General features: G+C 52.1%; 1 protein-coding gene across 4 annotated transcripts in view; it reads right to left on the reverse strand.

The window, feature by feature from the left end:
• The window catches only part of MEGF8 (multiple EGF like domains 8), a 52,075-nt gene that overhangs the window by 30,328 nt on the left and 5,165 nt on the right, over positions 1-16,582 (reverse strand). For 3 of the 4 annotated variants that reach the window (XM_030912922.1, XM_010358797.2, XM_030912924.1), the window contains exons 2-13: positions 13,384-13,547; positions 12,938-13,144; positions 11,963-12,143; positions 11,793-11,881; positions 10,835-11,250; positions 10,230-10,375; positions 9,982-10,104; positions 4,621-4,775; positions 4,201-4,320; positions 3,682-3,826; positions 3,434-3,597; positions 1,011-1,211 (exon numbers count right to left, since the gene is read on the reverse strand). In XM_030912922.1, the coding sequence (XP_030768782.1) occupies positions 1,011-1,211; positions 3,434-3,597; positions 3,682-3,826; positions 4,201-4,320; positions 4,621-4,775; positions 9,982-10,104; positions 10,230-10,375; positions 10,835-11,250; positions 11,793-11,881; positions 11,963-12,143; positions 12,938-13,144; positions 13,384-13,547 (2,111 nt within the window). Of the gene's footprint in view, positions 1-1,010; positions 1,212-3,433; positions 3,598-3,681; positions 3,827-4,200; positions 4,321-4,620; positions 4,776-9,981; positions 10,105-10,229; positions 10,376-10,834; positions 11,251-11,792; positions 11,882-11,962; positions 12,144-12,937; positions 13,145-13,383; positions 13,548-16,582 lie in introns of those variants that run through there. The other variant, XM_030912923.1, reaches the window with a different exon arrangement.

A 16,582-nucleotide genomic window follows, 5' to 3' on the forward strand; every position in this document is an offset into this window, starting at 1 on the left:
TGACAGGCAGGGGCCTCAGAACCCTTCTCATTCCTTCCTCAGACCCCTGATACCTCCAAACCCACCCTGCACCCCACCCCCTCCTAAGAAGAGGGCCTCAGAGCTCCTTAGATCCTGAGAACCTCTGAGGTGAGACCCCCAGGGACCCTCCTCCTCCTCAGGGGCTTTTTTTTTTTTTTTTTTGAGACAGGGTCTCATTCCATCACCCAGGCTGGAGTGCAGTGACACGATCATGGCTCACTGCAGCCTCAACTTCCCAGGTTCAAGTGATCCTCCCACCTCAGCCTCCCAAATAGCTGGGACTACAGGTGCATGCCACCATGGCCAGCTAATTTTTGTATTTTTTGGATAGATGATGTCTCACCATGTTTCCCAGGCTCGTCCCAAACTCCTGGGTTCAGGCAATCCACCTGCCCCTGCCTCCCAAAAGGCTGGGATTATAGATGTATACCTCCACACCCGGCCTTCAGGGGCCTTTCAGGTCTGACTCAGACCTTCCTCATCTCCTTCAAAGTTTCCCTCAAATTCTGCTCACAATTGAAAACCTCAGCACCCTCCCTCCTCTACTAAAGATCCATCCCCAGCTGGGCGCAGTGGCTCACGCCTATAATCCCAGCACTTTGGGAGGCTGAGGCAGGCAGATCATCTGAGGTCAGGAGTTCCAAACCAGCCTGGCCAACACAGTGAAACCCCATCTCTACTTAAAATGCAAAAAAATTAGCCGGGCGTGATGGTGCATGTCTGTAATCCCAGCTACTCAGGAGGCTGAGGCAGGAGAATTGCTTGAACCTGGGAGGGGGAGGTAGCAGTAAGTCGAGATCGCGCCATTGCACTCCAGCCTGGACAACACAGTGAGACTGTCTCACACACACAAAAAAAATCCATCTCCTGCCTCTGATTTCTCCCCAGTCCTCCCCCAGAACCTTCAAATCACCACAGATGCCCTGTACCACACCCCTAGCTCCCGTATTTACCATAAACACCCCCCTGAATGTCCCAGGCAGCCTCACCATGCTCTCTGTGTCAGGGCCCCGGGCCATCCGGGCCAGAACGTGTAGGCGCTGGGCCCGGGCCCACACAGCCACGTCCTCAGACCCTGGCCCACCTGGCCCTCCAGGCAGCATTGGGTAGATGAAGCCACGGTAGACCAGGGACACATCTGTTTCTGCGCTGGGTGTCAGGGTGATGGTCGTGCTGCGGACAATCGAGACCTGTGCCACCAGGGATGGGTGTATGCGTGAGTCCCTTTCTGGACTGCCCCCAAGTCTCCACACCCCTGAGGCTACATCAGAGCCAGAAAAGACTGGTCAACCCAACTTTCTTCCCCATTTTACCAAATGAGAAATTGAGGCCAAGGGACAGGGGTTAGGTGGCTTGTCAAAGGTCACTCTGGGAAAAGAGGCAAGACCTAAATTCAGACAATAGACAACAGGGTCCCAGAGCCCACCTTTACCCCTGGCCTCTCGCCATTTCCATCTCACATTAAAACTCCAGGACTGGACACTTTAGTGTCTTCTTATCCAACTCCTCACCTTTTCAGCTAAGCACTTCAAAGCCCAGATCTAATATTCAAAGTGACAGACAAAGTGTAAGATTTATTTTCCTGGTGTGTGATTTTGTAATAGCAGAACAGTGGAACAGTCCAAGTGTTCACCAGTGGGAGGCTATTTAAATAAACTACAAATGTAAATGGAATATCACACAACTGTTAAAAAAAAAAAAAAAGAGTAGGCCGGGCGCGGTGGCTCAAGCCTGTAATCCCAGCACTTTGGGAGGCCGAGACGGGTGGATCACGAGGTCAGGAGTTCGAGACTATCCTGGCTAACACAGTGAAACCCCGTCTCTACTAAAAAATACAAAAAACTAGCCGGGCGTGGTGGCAGGCGCCTGTAGTCCCAGCTACTCGGGAGGCTGAGGCAGGAGAATGGCGTGAACCCAGGAGGCGGAGCTTGCAGTGAGCTGAGACCCGGCCACTGCACTCCAGCTTGGGCAACAGAGCGAGACTCCGTCTCAAAAAAAATAAAAATCAATAAAGAGGCCGGGCGTGGTGGCTCACGCCTGTAATCCCATCACTTTGAGAGGCTGAGGCGGGTGGATCACGAGGCAGGAGATCGAGACCATGCTGGCTAACATGGTGAAACCCCGTCTCTACTAAAAATACAAAAAATTAACTGGGTTTGGTGGCAGGTGCCTGTAGTCCCAGCTATCCAGCAGGCTGAGGCAGGAGAATCACTTGAACCCGGGAGCTGGAGGGTGCAGTGAGCCGAGATCATGCTACTGCACCTCCAGCCTGGGAGACAGAGAGAGACTCTGTCTCAAAAAAAAAAAAAAATAAATAAATAAATAAATAAATAAAGAGCTACTGTGGAAAACAGTTTGGACATTCCTCAATAAGATGAATATGGAATTACCATATAACCTAGCAATTCTGCTCCTAGGTATACAGCCACAAGCACTGAAAACAGATGTTCAAACAAAAATGTGTACGCAAGTGTACACAATGTGTACAGCAACATTATCCACAATAGCCAAAAGACAGAAACAGTCCAAACGTCCATCAGCTGACACGAACGGATAAACAAAATGTGGTACAGCTATACAATGGAATATTACTCAATCATAAAAAGGAACAGAGTTCCTTTCCGAATGAAGTTATGAAATGAATGAGCCTTGAAAACACTATGCTGAGTGAAAGAAGCCAGACACAAAAGGCCACACAGCATAGGCCTCCATGTACATGAAATGTCCAGAACTGGCAAATCCAGAGATGGAAAACAGATGAGTGGCTGCCAGGGACTCGGGGGAGAGTGGAATAGAAAGTGACTACTTAGTGAGTCCAGGGTTGTCCTCTGGGGTGATGAAAATGTTCTGTAACAAGCTAGTGGTGATGGTTGCACAATATTGTAAATGTGCTAAACGTCACTGATGAAAAATTTTATCTGTATTTTACCACAGTGCAAAAATTCTCTTTAAAATCTATAAAGAGGCCAGGCGCAGTGGCTCACGCCTGTAATCCCAGCACTTTGGGAGGCCAAGGCAGGCAGATCATTTAAGATCAAGAGCTCAAGACCAGCCTAACCAACATGGTGAAACTTCGTCTTCTACTAAACACAAAAATTAGCTGGGCACAGTGACGGGCGTCTGTAACCTCAGCTACTGAGGAGGCTGAAGCAGGAGAATCACTTGAACCCAGGAGGCAGAGGTTGCAGTGAGCTGAAACCGCGCCACTGCACTTCAGCCTGGGCGACAGAGCGAGACTCCCTCTAAAAATAAAAATAAAAATAAAGAATAAAGTCCATAAGGAAAATCAGACCCTTGAATGTAAAGACTTTTGGAGTAAACACAAGAGTGATAAAGATGCATTTGAGAAAAAACAAACCCTAGGATCAGGATCATCATCAACGCCCCACCCAAGGCCACGCCTCCTACCCACCTTGTCAGGCTGGGAGGTGTTGGGCGGCTGCTGGAAGGTGAGCAGGTGCAGGCCAGGCAGGAAGCTCTGGGTGACACAGGCCTCCAGGGACGTAACGAAGACAGGCGCAGGCCCCCACCAGCCCACCGTGCCTGAGATCTGCTCCCCTCGGCAGCGGGCCTGCTCTGAGAGGACAGTGGGTGTGGGCTGGTGGGTCAGTGTGGAGTGCTCCGGTCCCCTCCCCCCAGCCCACTGCTGTGGACACTCACCAGGCCGAGGGAGGCAGCTCTCATTGTGCACGCACCAGCCCAGGGTGCCGGGTCCCCGCGGAGGGGCTGTGGGGCTACTGAAGGCCAGGCAGGCCTGGCAGTCACCCAGGAGGCGGCCCAGGCCCAGGCAGCTGGCGGCTGGACACTGCGAAGAGGAGAGGGTAAAGGGCTCACTGTCCACTGGAGCTCAAGAGATCTGGGAAGGAAGGGCTGTGGATACAGGGTCCTGCGATGGAAAGGGCCAAAAAACTGAAGAACACGGAGTTGAAAGACGACTTGGAATGTGGGAGATTCAGAGGACCGGGGATGCAGGGATGGGGTCACGGGTTCAAAAGGGTCAGGCTGGGTGGGACAGGCAAAGATTCAGGACTCCGCGGTCTGGAATCAGGAGGGAGGATCTTCGGCATGAAAACAAGTCTCCCAGTTGAGGGAAAGTCCTTGTCCAGCTGGTTAGGCAGAGGGAGACACTGAGGGCAGGTCTCTGTGCTAGGGAACAGAGGGTCTAGGGCAGTCACTTACAGCCCCCAAGGGGGTCCCAGGAGGGGGTGCAGCTTGGCAGGCTCCTTGGCACCAACTGCATTCCGGGTCCCGGGAGCACACGCTGTGGTCTGTGTACATGGAGCAGTAGTCCAAGTGGTACTGCAGGGAGACAAGGGGACGGAGGACAAGACTCTCAGACCTGGGCCGGACTCCCAAGTCCCCTCTTGCTTTAGCTATCCCAGAGGACCCTGAGTGCTCAGCATGTCCATCCATTTCTCCCCCAGGCCCAGGGACCTCTAGCTCCTCTTTCCTCTGCTCTGGGGATCTCCTTCCCTTCCCTCATAGCCCTAGGGATCCCCACTTCTTCTCCCAGGGATCCCCTCCTACCTTTCCCCTCACCTGTGGAAACCCTGCTACCTCCTCCCCCAGCCACCCTTTCCCTGTCACCCCAGTGCTCACGTCAGGGGCAGGTGCCTGGAACACAAAGGGGGGCACCTTGTACGCCACCAAGTCCCCACGGGGACGGCCGCTGTACCCCCCAGCCACCAACAGGACGCTGCCACCAAGCACCGCAGCCACATGTGAGTACCGACCACTGGGAGGTGCTGCTCGGCCTAAGGGAATAGAGACCCCAATGACATTATTAGACTCTCAGCCCCTCCACCACCTCCATGGCTCCCGATTCTCCTGGGCCACAGCCCAGCCTTCTATTCTGGTGGCTGCTTCAACCTCACCTACCCAAGGACACTCTCCCAGCCCACCTGGCCCTGAACAAGCTGAGCTCCCTCACCCCTACCCAAATCATCTTTCTGATCTTTAGGGTCAGAAAGACTTGGGTTCAAATCCCGGGTCTACCACTTACTTGGGTTCAAATTGTGGATCAACTACTGACTAGCTGTGTGACCCTGGACAGGAGACTGAACTCTGAGTCTTGGTTTCCTCCTCTATAAAAAAGAACCATCATCTCGTCCTCAAGGAGCTGGGAGGACGGAAGAATCTGCTGAGCCCCCAGCAGGCTGCCTCAGTCTCCTGTTTTTGTCTGTCTAGCACCAGCCTCTCTTCTGATGATAGCGCCTGATTTTCCTCTGGAAAACCAACCTTTCCCTCTCCCAGTCCATGAGACTTAGGTGGAGTTGTCCCTGGTTCTGGCAGAAGTGAGGCCTTAGCCCAGGCCCATCAGTCTCAGTGACTGGCTCGGGGAGGAGTACAGGGCCTGATTCTCAATTCTTGGGGCAAAGACACTCTCTTCTCTCTGGGCATTTTACAGCAGTAGAAGGTAATCCATGAGCTGCCTGTGACCATCTACACAAGGCAAGAGACTGAAGTGAACCCAGCTGAAAAATGGAGTGAGAAATGGCCGATGCCATTTTGTGAGCACCTAGATCCAGCCCAGCCTGAAGACAGCCCCTATAGTTTTCACTCAAGTCAGCCAGGAAATTCTCCTTTTCGCTTAAGCCAGCTGGGTTGGGTTTCTGTCAGTTACAGCCAAGAATCCTGACTGACAGGTAAGTGGTCAGTGAATGGTGACTTCCCTACCCTCTTACCGACCTGCATGCACTGTAAACGTGTGGGACTTGGCCCAGGGAATCACAAACTGCGAAGCAGGAAGAGGCCTCCAGAAACATCACACTCCTGACTCCTGCCCAGTGAAAAGGACCAAGGGATAGGCAGACGAGACCTAGAATGAGGGCCTCAGACACCGGGTCTGGACTTTATTACTGATGGTCACACAGGGTTCCTCTAGGGCCTTTCCTCCTCCGCATCCCTTAAGTGGTAAGGTTCCTTCCTTACGCCTGCCCTCTCCTCTCTCTCCTTTTCAGGGAGGAGGAGTGAACAGATGGGACTCTGGGAAGCCCACATGTCCCCGAAGTGATATGTCCAACCTGTGGGTATAAGCATCTTCTGAAGAGAGGGCATGTGGCTTTCATCCGATTTCAAAGCAGCGTCTGATCTAATAAAAGTGAAACATTTCTCCATATCTCCTCCCTGGTGACCCCTCTGGCCCTGAGACAGGACCCTCACTGCTATAAGAAAGAGAATATGGCTGAGCGTAGTAGTTCACGTCTGTAATCCCAGCACTTTGGGAGGCTGGGTCTCATGAGGCTCGCTTGAGGCCAGGAGTTCAACACTAGCCTGGACAACACAGCAAGACCCTATCTCTAAAAAAAAAAAAAAAAAAAAAGTTGTTTTTGTTTTTTTTTTTTAATTAGCCAGGTGTGGTGGTGTGTGCCTATGGTCACAGCTATTTGGGAGGCTGAGATGGAAGGATGATTTGAGCCTAGGAGCTTAAAACCAGCCTAGGCAACATAGTCAGGTCTCATGGCTACAAAAAAAATTTTTTTTTTTTTTTTTGGGAGATGGAGTCTCCCTCTGCACAGCACCCAGGCTGGAGTGCAAAGGTGTGATCTCGGCTCACTGCAACCTCCGCCTCCCTGGTTCAAGTGATTCTCCTGCCTCAGCCTCCTGAGTAGCTGTGACCACTGGCATCCGCCACCACGCCAGCTAATTTTTGTATTTTTAATAGAGACGGGGTTTCACCATATTGACCAGGCTGGTCTCGAACTCCTGACCTCATGATCTGCCCACCTTGGCACTGCAGGAATGAGCTACTGCGCCCAGCCAAAATTTTTTTTTTTTTTTTTTTTGAGATGGAGTCTGACTCTGTCGCCCAGGCTCCCGGGTTCACGCCATTCTCCTGCCTCAGCCTCCCGAGTAGCTGGGACTAAAGATGCCCGCCACCATGACGGGCTAATTTTTTTGTATTTTTAGTAGAGACGGGGTTTCACCATGTTAACCAGGATGGTCTCGATCTCCTGACCTCATGATCTGCCCGCCATGGTGTCCCAAAGTGCCGGGATTACAGGCATGAGCCACCGCGCCTAGCCTTAAGTGACAGTTTTATACAGATGGTTGTTTGGGGATAGCCATGCTGGCTCTGTCACTTATCTACTGTGATCTTGAAAAAGTTGCTGCTAAAGAACTACCAACAGAGTAAACAAACAACTATCAACAGAGTAAAAAAACAACGTGAGAAAATATTTGGAAACTATGCATCCAACAAAAGTCTAATATTCAGAACCTATAAGGAACTTAAATAAACTAACAAGTAAAAAACAACCCAATTAAAAAGTAGACAAAGGACATGAACAGACATTTTTCAAAAGAAGACATACACATGGCCAATAAGCATATGAAAAAAATGCTCAATATCACTAATAATGAGAGAAATGCAAATCAAAACCACAGTGAGATACCATCTCACACCAGTCAGAATAGCTATTATCAAAAAGTCAAAAAATAACACATGCGGCTGGGCACAGTGGCTCACACCTGTAATCCCAGCACTTTGGGAGGCCGAGGCAGGCGGATCACGAAGTCAGGAGATTGAGACCATCCTGGCTAACACAGTGAAACCCCATCTCTACTAAAAATACAAAAACAAAATTAGCTGGGCGTGGTGGCAGGCGCCTGTAGTCCCAGCTACTCGGGAGGCTGAGGCAGGAGAATGGTGTGAACCCGGGAGGTAGAACTTGCAGTGAGCCGAGATCGCGCCACAGCACTCCAGCCTGGGCGACAGAGCCAGACTCCGTCTCAAAATAAATTAATTAATTAAAAAAATAACACATGCGAGTGAAGTTGCAGAGAAAAGGGAATGCTTACATACTACTGATGGGAATGTAAATTAGTTAAGGCATTGTGGAAAGCAGTTTGAAGATTTCTCAAATAACTTAAAACAGAATTACCATTTGACCCACCAATCCCATTACTGGGTATATACCCCAAGGAATACAAATTGTTCTAACATAAAGACACGTGCATGTGTATGTTCATAGCAGCACTGTTTACAATAGCAAAGACATGGAATCAACCTAAATGCCCACCGGTGATAGACTGGATAAAGAAAATGGAGGCCGGGCGCATTGGCTCACGCCTGTAATCTCAGCAATTTGGGAGGCCAAGGCTGGTGGATCATCTGAGGTCAGGAGTTCGACACCAGCCTGGCCAACATGGTGAAACCCCGTCTCCAATAAAAATACAAAAATTAGCCAGGTGTGGTGGTGGGCGCCTGTAATTCTATCTACTCGGGAGGCTGAGGTAGAAGAATCGCTTGAACCTGGGAGGTGGAGGTTGCAGTGAGCTGAGATCACCCCATTGCACTCCAGCCTGGGTAACAAGAGTGAAACTCCATCTCAAAAAAATATATAGAAAGAGAAAAAAAAAGAAAATGTGGTACATATACATTGTGGAATACTACGTGGCTATAAGAAATAATGAGATCATGTTCTTTCCATCAGCATGGATGGAGCTGGAGACCCATATCCTAAGCAGACTAATACAGGAACAGAAAACCAAACACTACATGTTCTCACAAGTGGGAGCCAAACATCGAGTGCACATGGACACAAAGAAAGGAATAATACTCTTGAGGGGTCTACCTGAGGGTTGGAGGCGGGAGAGGATCAAAAAACTACCTACTGGGGCTGGGCACTGTGGCTCATGCCTGTAATCCCAGCACTCTGGGAGGCTGAGGCTGGGGGATCACCTGAGGTCAGGAGTTCAAGATCAGCCTGGCCAACATGGTGAAACCTCGTCTCTACTAAAAATACAAAAAAAAATTAGCCGGGTGTGGTGTGCCCCTATACTCCCAGCTACTTAGGAGGCTGAGGTGGGAGGATCACTCGAACCCAGGAGGTGGAGGTTGCAGTGAGCCAAGATTGCGCCACTGCACTCCAGCCTGGGTAACAGAGGAAGACTCCTTCTCAAAACAAACAAACAAACAAACACAAGAAAAAACTACCTGTTGGGTACTATGCTTAATACCTGGGTGATGAAATAATCAGTACACCAAATCCCCACGACACACAATTTACCTATATAAAAAACCTGCACATGTACTGCTGAACCTAAATTGAAAGTTAAAAAAGCCGGCCGGGCGCGGTGGCTCAAGCCTGTAATCCCAGCACTTTGGGAGGCCGAGACGGGCGGATCACGAGGTCAGGAGATCGAGACCATCCTGGCTAACACGGTGAAACCCCGTCTCTACTAAAAAATACAAAAAACTAGCCGGGCGAGGTGGCGGGCGCCTGTAGTCCCAGCTACTCGGGAGGCTGAGGCAGGAGAATGGCGGGAACCCGGGAGGCGGAGCTTGCAGTGAGCTGAGATCCGGCCACTGCACTCCAGCCTGGGCGACAGAGCGAGACTCCGTCTCAAAAAAAAAGAAAGTTAAAAAAGCCAAGCATGGTGGCTCACACATGTAATCTCAGTACTTTGGGAGGCTAAGGTAGGCGGATCACTTGAGGTCTGGAGTTTGAGACCAGCCTGGCCAATATGATGAAACAATGTCTCTACTAAAAATACAAAAAAATTAGTCAGGCATGGAGATGCATGCCTATAATCCCAGCTACCCAGGAGGCTGAGACAGGAGAATCGCTTGAACCCAGGAGGTGGAGGTCGCAGTGAGCTGAGATCACGCTACTGCACTCTAGCCTGGGCGATGGAGCAAGACTCCATCTCAAAAAGAAAAAAGAAAAGAAAATGAAAAAGAAGGAAAAGTTGCTGTCTCTTAGGCATTTCCCTGGGGCAGCTGGAAACTGGCAAAACCTGGATTGGAACCCACATTGGATATTGCCATAAGGGCCTCCATCTCCGTAGTGATGATGCCCTGGTCCCATCTCCATCCCAGGCTTGCTTCCTGAGGCTGGCACCAACTGACCTGGATGTCAGGCTCACCCTTACGGACTGAGGTAGCTTGAGTCCAGGATCACTGTGGAGGGAGGTGGGACCCTCGGGAGCCCCTAGGGAAGAACAGGGACCACTCACCCTCAGGGGTTCCTGGTGGGGCAAGCTCAGCTCCTGACACCCACTGATGGCAGCCAAGGTGGTAGAAGAAGATGCCATCTTCGTAGCACTTTTCCTCCTGGTAATGGGTGTGCACATTGCCCCCTGAGAAAGAAGAAAAGGGGCATAGCTGGCAAGCCTGGTGGAGGTGGGGACTCCCATGCAGGGAGCCTCAGCTCAGGGTTGGCTCAGGCCCTCGGCAGGCAGGCAGGATTGGGGAGCCTCCTCACCATAGACCACCATGTAGTTGCCCAGAACACTGGCTGTGTGGAAGGCTCTCTCCCTTGGGCCCTGAAGCCCATCCCGCCCCTTCAGCGTCGTCCACACACGCCGATCCACATGGAAAAGCTCAGTGGAGTTCACTCGCACAGAGAACCTATCAAAGGAGAAGCAGGGCACGAGCTTAGGGCAGGAAGCGTCTCTCTCCCTCCTTCAGGCTCTTAGGAGCCATGTGATCACCCAGGGATGAGACTGATCATGACTGCCTCTATGTCCCCTCCAAACTAGAAGTTCCCTGTGGGCAGGACCCTGAGTCATCGCTGGGTTACCTGCATAAGCTAGCAAGGGGTGGACACCAAGCAGGGCTCTGTTGAATGGATACATGGGTGGGAGTGTGTGGGAGGCAATTCACCAAGAGATTGAATAAAACATCAGAGAATGCATGAGTGGGTGAGTGAGTGAATAAGTGAATGAAGGAATAAGTAAATACACAAAGGAAGGAATGACTGAAAGACCACAGGAGTCCAATAGTGGGCAAAGACCTCTAAAGACTAAAGGCCTATGGTGTTCACCTGGGCCTGGCCTGTGGGCATGGGTTATGGGACAGGTCACTTACCGGGCAGTGGAGGGCCGGTGTCCACCATGGACCAGCAGGGCACGGGACGGGGCATGGAATACCATGGAGTGGCCGGTGGCAGCAGGGGGCCGTCCACCTGCTGGAATCACCTGCTCCCAATAGCCCCCGCTGGTGCTGTCAAGGCGGAAACGGAAGAGGCCAGAGGAGAAGAGGTCATGCTGGGTGCGGCCTCCAGACACATATAGCCAGACATCATCCACCAGGGCAGCTGCATGACCTGCCAGGCCTGGGGGCCCCGAGGAGCTGGAGGCAGGTGGTGCCAGGAGCTCCCAGTGGCCCCTGCCCAGTGGACTGAAGGCCCACACGTCGTTGATGAGCGAGCCGTCTGCCAGCTCACCACCCATCAGCACCAGGGAGCCGGCCCAGGCCACAGCCACATGGGAGTGACGGGCAGCCTGTGAGGAAGAGACAAGAAACAGAGGTAAAGACACAGCAAGGGAGCCAGAGCCAGGCTCAGACAGAGAGATGCAGAGCCAGAGAAACATAGAGAGAAGGCGAGATAAAGACAGAGACAAAGAGAAAGGTAGAGACCAGCAGAAAGAGAAAAGAAGAGACAGATCCATAGAAACAGAGAAACACAATAAGAGAGGGAAGAGGCAAGAAGACAGAGTTAGAGGGACAAATGGCAGACAGAAACAGACCCAGAGAAATGGAGACACAGAAACGGAGAACACAGAAGCCCAAAAGTCAGACAGATGAAAAAAGAGACAGATCGAGCAACAGGAGACGTGGAAAAATAAGATACACAAAGGCAGATAAAGGAAGAAAAAGAAGAAAAAAGAAAATCAGAGAGAAAAGGCAGAAACAGGGAGAAGTAGGTTCCTACATCAAGCTGTGGGAACTGGGGGAGCACTGGGTGACAGGGGATCAGTCTGGGGGTCCCCAGCTGGGTCTGATTGAGTGTATAGGCTCCTCCAGGGCAGAGGAGGGGTCATACCGGGGCAGGACTCAGGTCCCACGACTCCCAGGTGTTGGCGGAGAAGTTGTATAGGACGAGGTCACCCAGGGCATTGTTGAGGTCCTGGCCTGTGGAGGGGTGGACAGTCTCATGCCCTGGCCACAGGCTGCCCGGCCTCCAGACCCCAGATACTCATCCCATCTGCTCACCTCCAAAAACTGCCAGCAGCCCCGGTGGGGACAGGAAGGCACCAGCTGCTCCAATACGTGCAGAGAAGGCAGGGTCCCCAGCACTCACGTTGTGCCACCAGCCAGCCCCCTGGTTCTCCCACAGGTGCAGGTCACAGGCACGTCCCAAGAAGCCAGGCTCACAGCGGCATGGTCCCAGGGGCTGTGGGGAAGAAGACATAATGACAGAGATAAGAGAGAGAGAGAGAGAGACAAGGACAGAGACAAAGGAGACACAAAGAGAAAACGAGGCAGAATGAGACAGGCACGAAGGGAGAGAGAAAGAGATAGACAAGAAGGGAGAGGATGGAAACGGAAAGAGAGAGAAAGAAAGGCAGACAGAGAGACAGGAAGAGGGGAAAGGCAAATTGTCAGACTGAAACAAGAGACAAAGAGACACAACCAGAAGGAAGCAGACAGATGGAAAAAAGACCAAGAGAAAAAGGAAAAGACACAGAGAAAAAGGAGAAAAGACAGAAAGAAGGCAGGCTGGAGAAGACAGACAGCATGGTTGACATTCAGCCTGAAGTGAAAGAGCTCAGATCTGGGGAGGTCAAGGTGGGGAGGGCTCAAAGCACAATCCACATTGAAAGCTGGGTGTGCACAACTTCAGCGTAAGGTCAGCAGTGCGAGGCTGGAAGTCATGGCAGGGGGTCCAAGGCCACACAGAGTGACTGGATGGGAGGACGGAGTTGGGCCTAGCTGGAGGAAGGAGGGTGGTGTTCACAGGTGAGAGTGGGGTATGCTCAGCAGGGGAGGGCCTGCAGGTGAAGGTGGGGTGGGGTTGGAGTAACAGGTTGGGGGCAAGCTCTGGAAGGAGAGGGAAGTGGGTATCATGGAGCAGGGTGGGGTGGTGGGGGTAGTTTCATGCAGGAGCAAGGTCAGACCTGAGATAGGCGTGGAGAGTGTGCTCACAGATCAGGGCCCCAGGGGAAACAGGGCTGGGGACCAGCTCACCGAGGCGCAGGTGCCATGGCTGCCACAGTAGGCTGAGCACTCCTGTAGGCCACAGTCAGGACCCCCCCAGCCCGGCTCACAAGCACACACACCCGGCGGCTGGCACTGCCCGTGGCTCCGGCAGCCACCCGGGCACAGGGAGAAGCGGAATGAGGCGTTAAAGCCCAGTAGATTGTAGTTGGCATCACTGAAGAGGTGTAGCAGCATCTGCAGGCACAAAGTGGGCTGGGTAAGGTGGGCAGAGCCTGGGGACTGGCCTGGGAGGGTAGCCCACTCCTGTCCCCTTCCATCCTGGGGGACCCAGAGCCTCACCTCCTTCCTTTGCCTCTCTCCACCTTCCCTTGTCCCTGTGCTCTGCTCTCAGACGCCCTCTTACTGACTCTCTGTCCCTCCTTTCTTCTTCCATTTCCGTCGGTGTATCTACCCACAGCCCCATCCCCACTAACCTTGCCTGAGGAAGCTTCGATGGGCGGAGGCCGGGTGCTCCCACTCAGACTGGCAAGCAGCGGCCCTTGCGGGGAGTCACCGTCATACACAAACAGGTAGTCATACGTGCACTCTGTGTCCAGGAAAAGGAAGTCCAGCAGGATCCGGTGCTGGGGGCTTGGGGCTGGGAGGTGAGCACAGAGGGACTAAGCTCTAAAGCGGATCTTCTCCCTACACCTCCCTGTAGCCACTATGGTACGCCAAACCCTGCTCCAGGTGATGCTGGGGGCTCAAGGATGAGTCAGACCTGGACCCCACCTTGGAGGGGCTCCCAGTCTCATAACCTAGGGCAGTCAAGGGCTGTGACAGCCAGAGGGACAGGAGCCCAGAGAAAGAATCACAATATTCCAGACCTCTAGAAAGGTCACCTGAGATCAGAATGCACACTCCACCATTCAGATGGGAAAATAAAGTGCAGAGAGAAAACCCCATCCCAGTGGCCACACAGAGCAGAAGTCACAGTATTCCTGATGCCTCTCTCTTCCTGTCCATGCCTGAGCTTCAGACGTGTCCAGGCTGGAGGGTCAAGGTCATAATCCCAGTGAGAAAAGCACCTCTGTGACAGTCCCCTGGCCCTCGCTGAACAGAGCTTCAAGAGAAGAATCCAGTTTCTTCCCCCTGAACAGAGGCCTAACCTTGGAGTGGCCTAACCTAACCTCTCACTCTGGTGAGAGTCCCCATCCAGAGTCTCACCTCTGTTTATTGTGATGGCTACAAGCACAAACTCTGAAACCAGACTGCCTGAGCTTATGTCTTGGCTCTGTCACCGAATAGCTACTAGCTGTGTGATCTCGGCCAAGTAACCCACCCTCTCTGGATTAGTCTCCTCATCTGTAAAGTAGGATATAGTGGTACTGTAGTGGATTCAAACTTACAGGCCACTCCTGCCACTGAAAGGTAATTCCCTGCCCCTTGTATCTGGGAAAAGCCTTAGTGACTTGCTTGACCAATTAAAAAACAGCAGAAATTCTGAAACTTCCAAGGCTAGATCATAAGAGGACTTGTACCTTTCACCTGGGCCTCGTAGAACGCTCCTTCTTAGAACACAGCTGTCATGCATGAAAAACCAAAGCTGGCCAGCCGCGGTGGCTCACACCTGTAATCCCAATACTTTGGGAGGCTGAGGCAGGCGGATCACGAGGTCAGCAGTTTGAGACCAGCCTAGCCAACATGGCAAAACCCCATCTCTACTAAAAATACAAAAATTAGCTGGGCGTGGTGGCAGGCGCCTGTAATCCCAGCTACTCAGAAGGCTGAGGCAGGAGAACTGCTTGAACCCAGGAGGTGGAGGTTGCAGTGAGCCAAGATTGTGCCATTGCACTGTAGCCTGGGGGACAAGAGCGAGACTTCATCTCAAAAAAAAAAAAAAAAAGAAAGGAAAAGAAAAGCCACAAAAAAGACCACACACAGGCATTCCAGCTGACAGTCCCAACTGAGCTTCCAGCTGATAGCCACCATCAACTGCCAGCCCTGGGAGGGACCTTCCTGGATGTCCAGCCAAGGTGAACATTCAGCTGACTGCAGCCCCAGCTGACATCTGACTGCAACCTCATGAGGAGCAATAATGCATATGAAATGGTGACAACAGAGTGGGGTGGGTGGCTCATGCCTGTAATCCCAGCACTTTGAGAGGCCAAGGAGGGTGGATCACTTGAGGTCAGGAGTTCGAGACCAGCCTGGCCAACATGGTGAAACCCCGTCTCTACTAAAAATACAAAAAATTAGCTGGATGTGGTGGCACATGCTTGTAATCCCAGCTACCTGGGAGGCTGAGGCAGGAGAATTCTTGAACCTGGGAGACAGAGGTTACAGTGAGCTGAGATCATACCATTGCACTCCTGCCTGAGCGACAAGAGTGCAACTCTGCTCCAAAAAAAAAAAAAAAAGAAATGCTGACAACGAGGCCCACATATCGTCGTGGTGAGTGCCACTACCTCTAACACTATCACTGTCTTATTCTCTGCCAGTCCTGTTTCTGGAAGCCCCTCTCATTCCACATCCCACATGAGAAGGCTTCTGAACAGGCAGCTCAGGGGAGTCCTCTGGGTGAGGGAAATTAGGAGGCCTAGGCTCTCGCTCTGGCTCTGGCTCTGCCCATAACCAGCTGGAGGACCCTGGGCCAGTCCTTTCCCCCATGACCCTCAGTGTGTCTATCTAGATTCTGGAGACACTCAGCCACCACTGCCAATGGCTGGGTGATCCTGGGCCAGTTCCATGGGCTCTCTGAGCCTCAGTTTCCATGACTGTAAAATGGGGATAATTCCCCCCACCCACAAAGGCTGGAGTGAACATTCAACGAGATGATGACTCCAGCCTGCCAGCTTAGAGCCACGGTGTGCCCTGACTGCCCAGCCTCATCCTGTCTCACCAGAACCATTCACCCAGCCTCCTTCTTGCCCTGACATGAGTCTGTGATCTTCCCAACTCAACATCTGGCCCCATCCCTCCCCTGCCCCAAAGCCCTGCATGGCTCCCTAGCACCCTAGAAGAAAGTCCAGTTCCCTAACCTGCTGTTCAAACCCTTGCTTTGTCTCAAATCACTCCACTGCTTACTGTTCTAATGGGATCTGGGCCTTTGTACAAGCTTCTCCCTCTGTCTGCAACATATTAACTCTTCCCACCACCAGCCCTCTTCCTGATGCCCCCTAGCTGGGTTAGGTGCCCCTCTCCAGGGTTCTCACATTCCATTATAACCTTCATTCCTCTGGGCCAGGAACATCTACGTCCAGGTCTGTCTCCCTGCAGCCTACAAGGCCCATAGAGCAGGGCCTGGATGTGGGCCTAATTCCCTCTGCAGCATTGCCCAGACCTGGGCTTGGCAAAGGCTCAGGAAATGCTGGATGACGGAATGAACAAATACACAAAAGAAAGAATACTAAAGCTGGAAGCTCTCCCTCAGCCTCTGACCAGAGACCCCAAGAACATCAGACACAGACCCCACCCATGCTCTGGGGAACGTAGAAGAACCATTCAGCAGGGCCACACAACCAGACCTCCCAGAATCTTACCAGCTTCAACCACACTATAAAGCTCTGTTCCTGGAATCACAAGTACATCTTTGTTAAGTGCCTGATGGAGGCCAGTTCACCATCTGCCTCCCCAAGTTCTTCCCTAAATTGAAAGTCTGTTTCTACCCAACCCCCATACCATTCCAGACAG

Source organism: Rhinopithecus roxellana, chromosome 12, assembly GCF_007565055.1.
Source record: "Rhinopithecus roxellana isolate Shanxi Qingling chromosome 12, ASM756505v1, whole genome shotgun sequence".
Lineage (NCBI taxonomy): Eukaryota > Metazoa > Chordata > Mammalia > Primates > Cercopithecidae > Rhinopithecus > Rhinopithecus roxellana.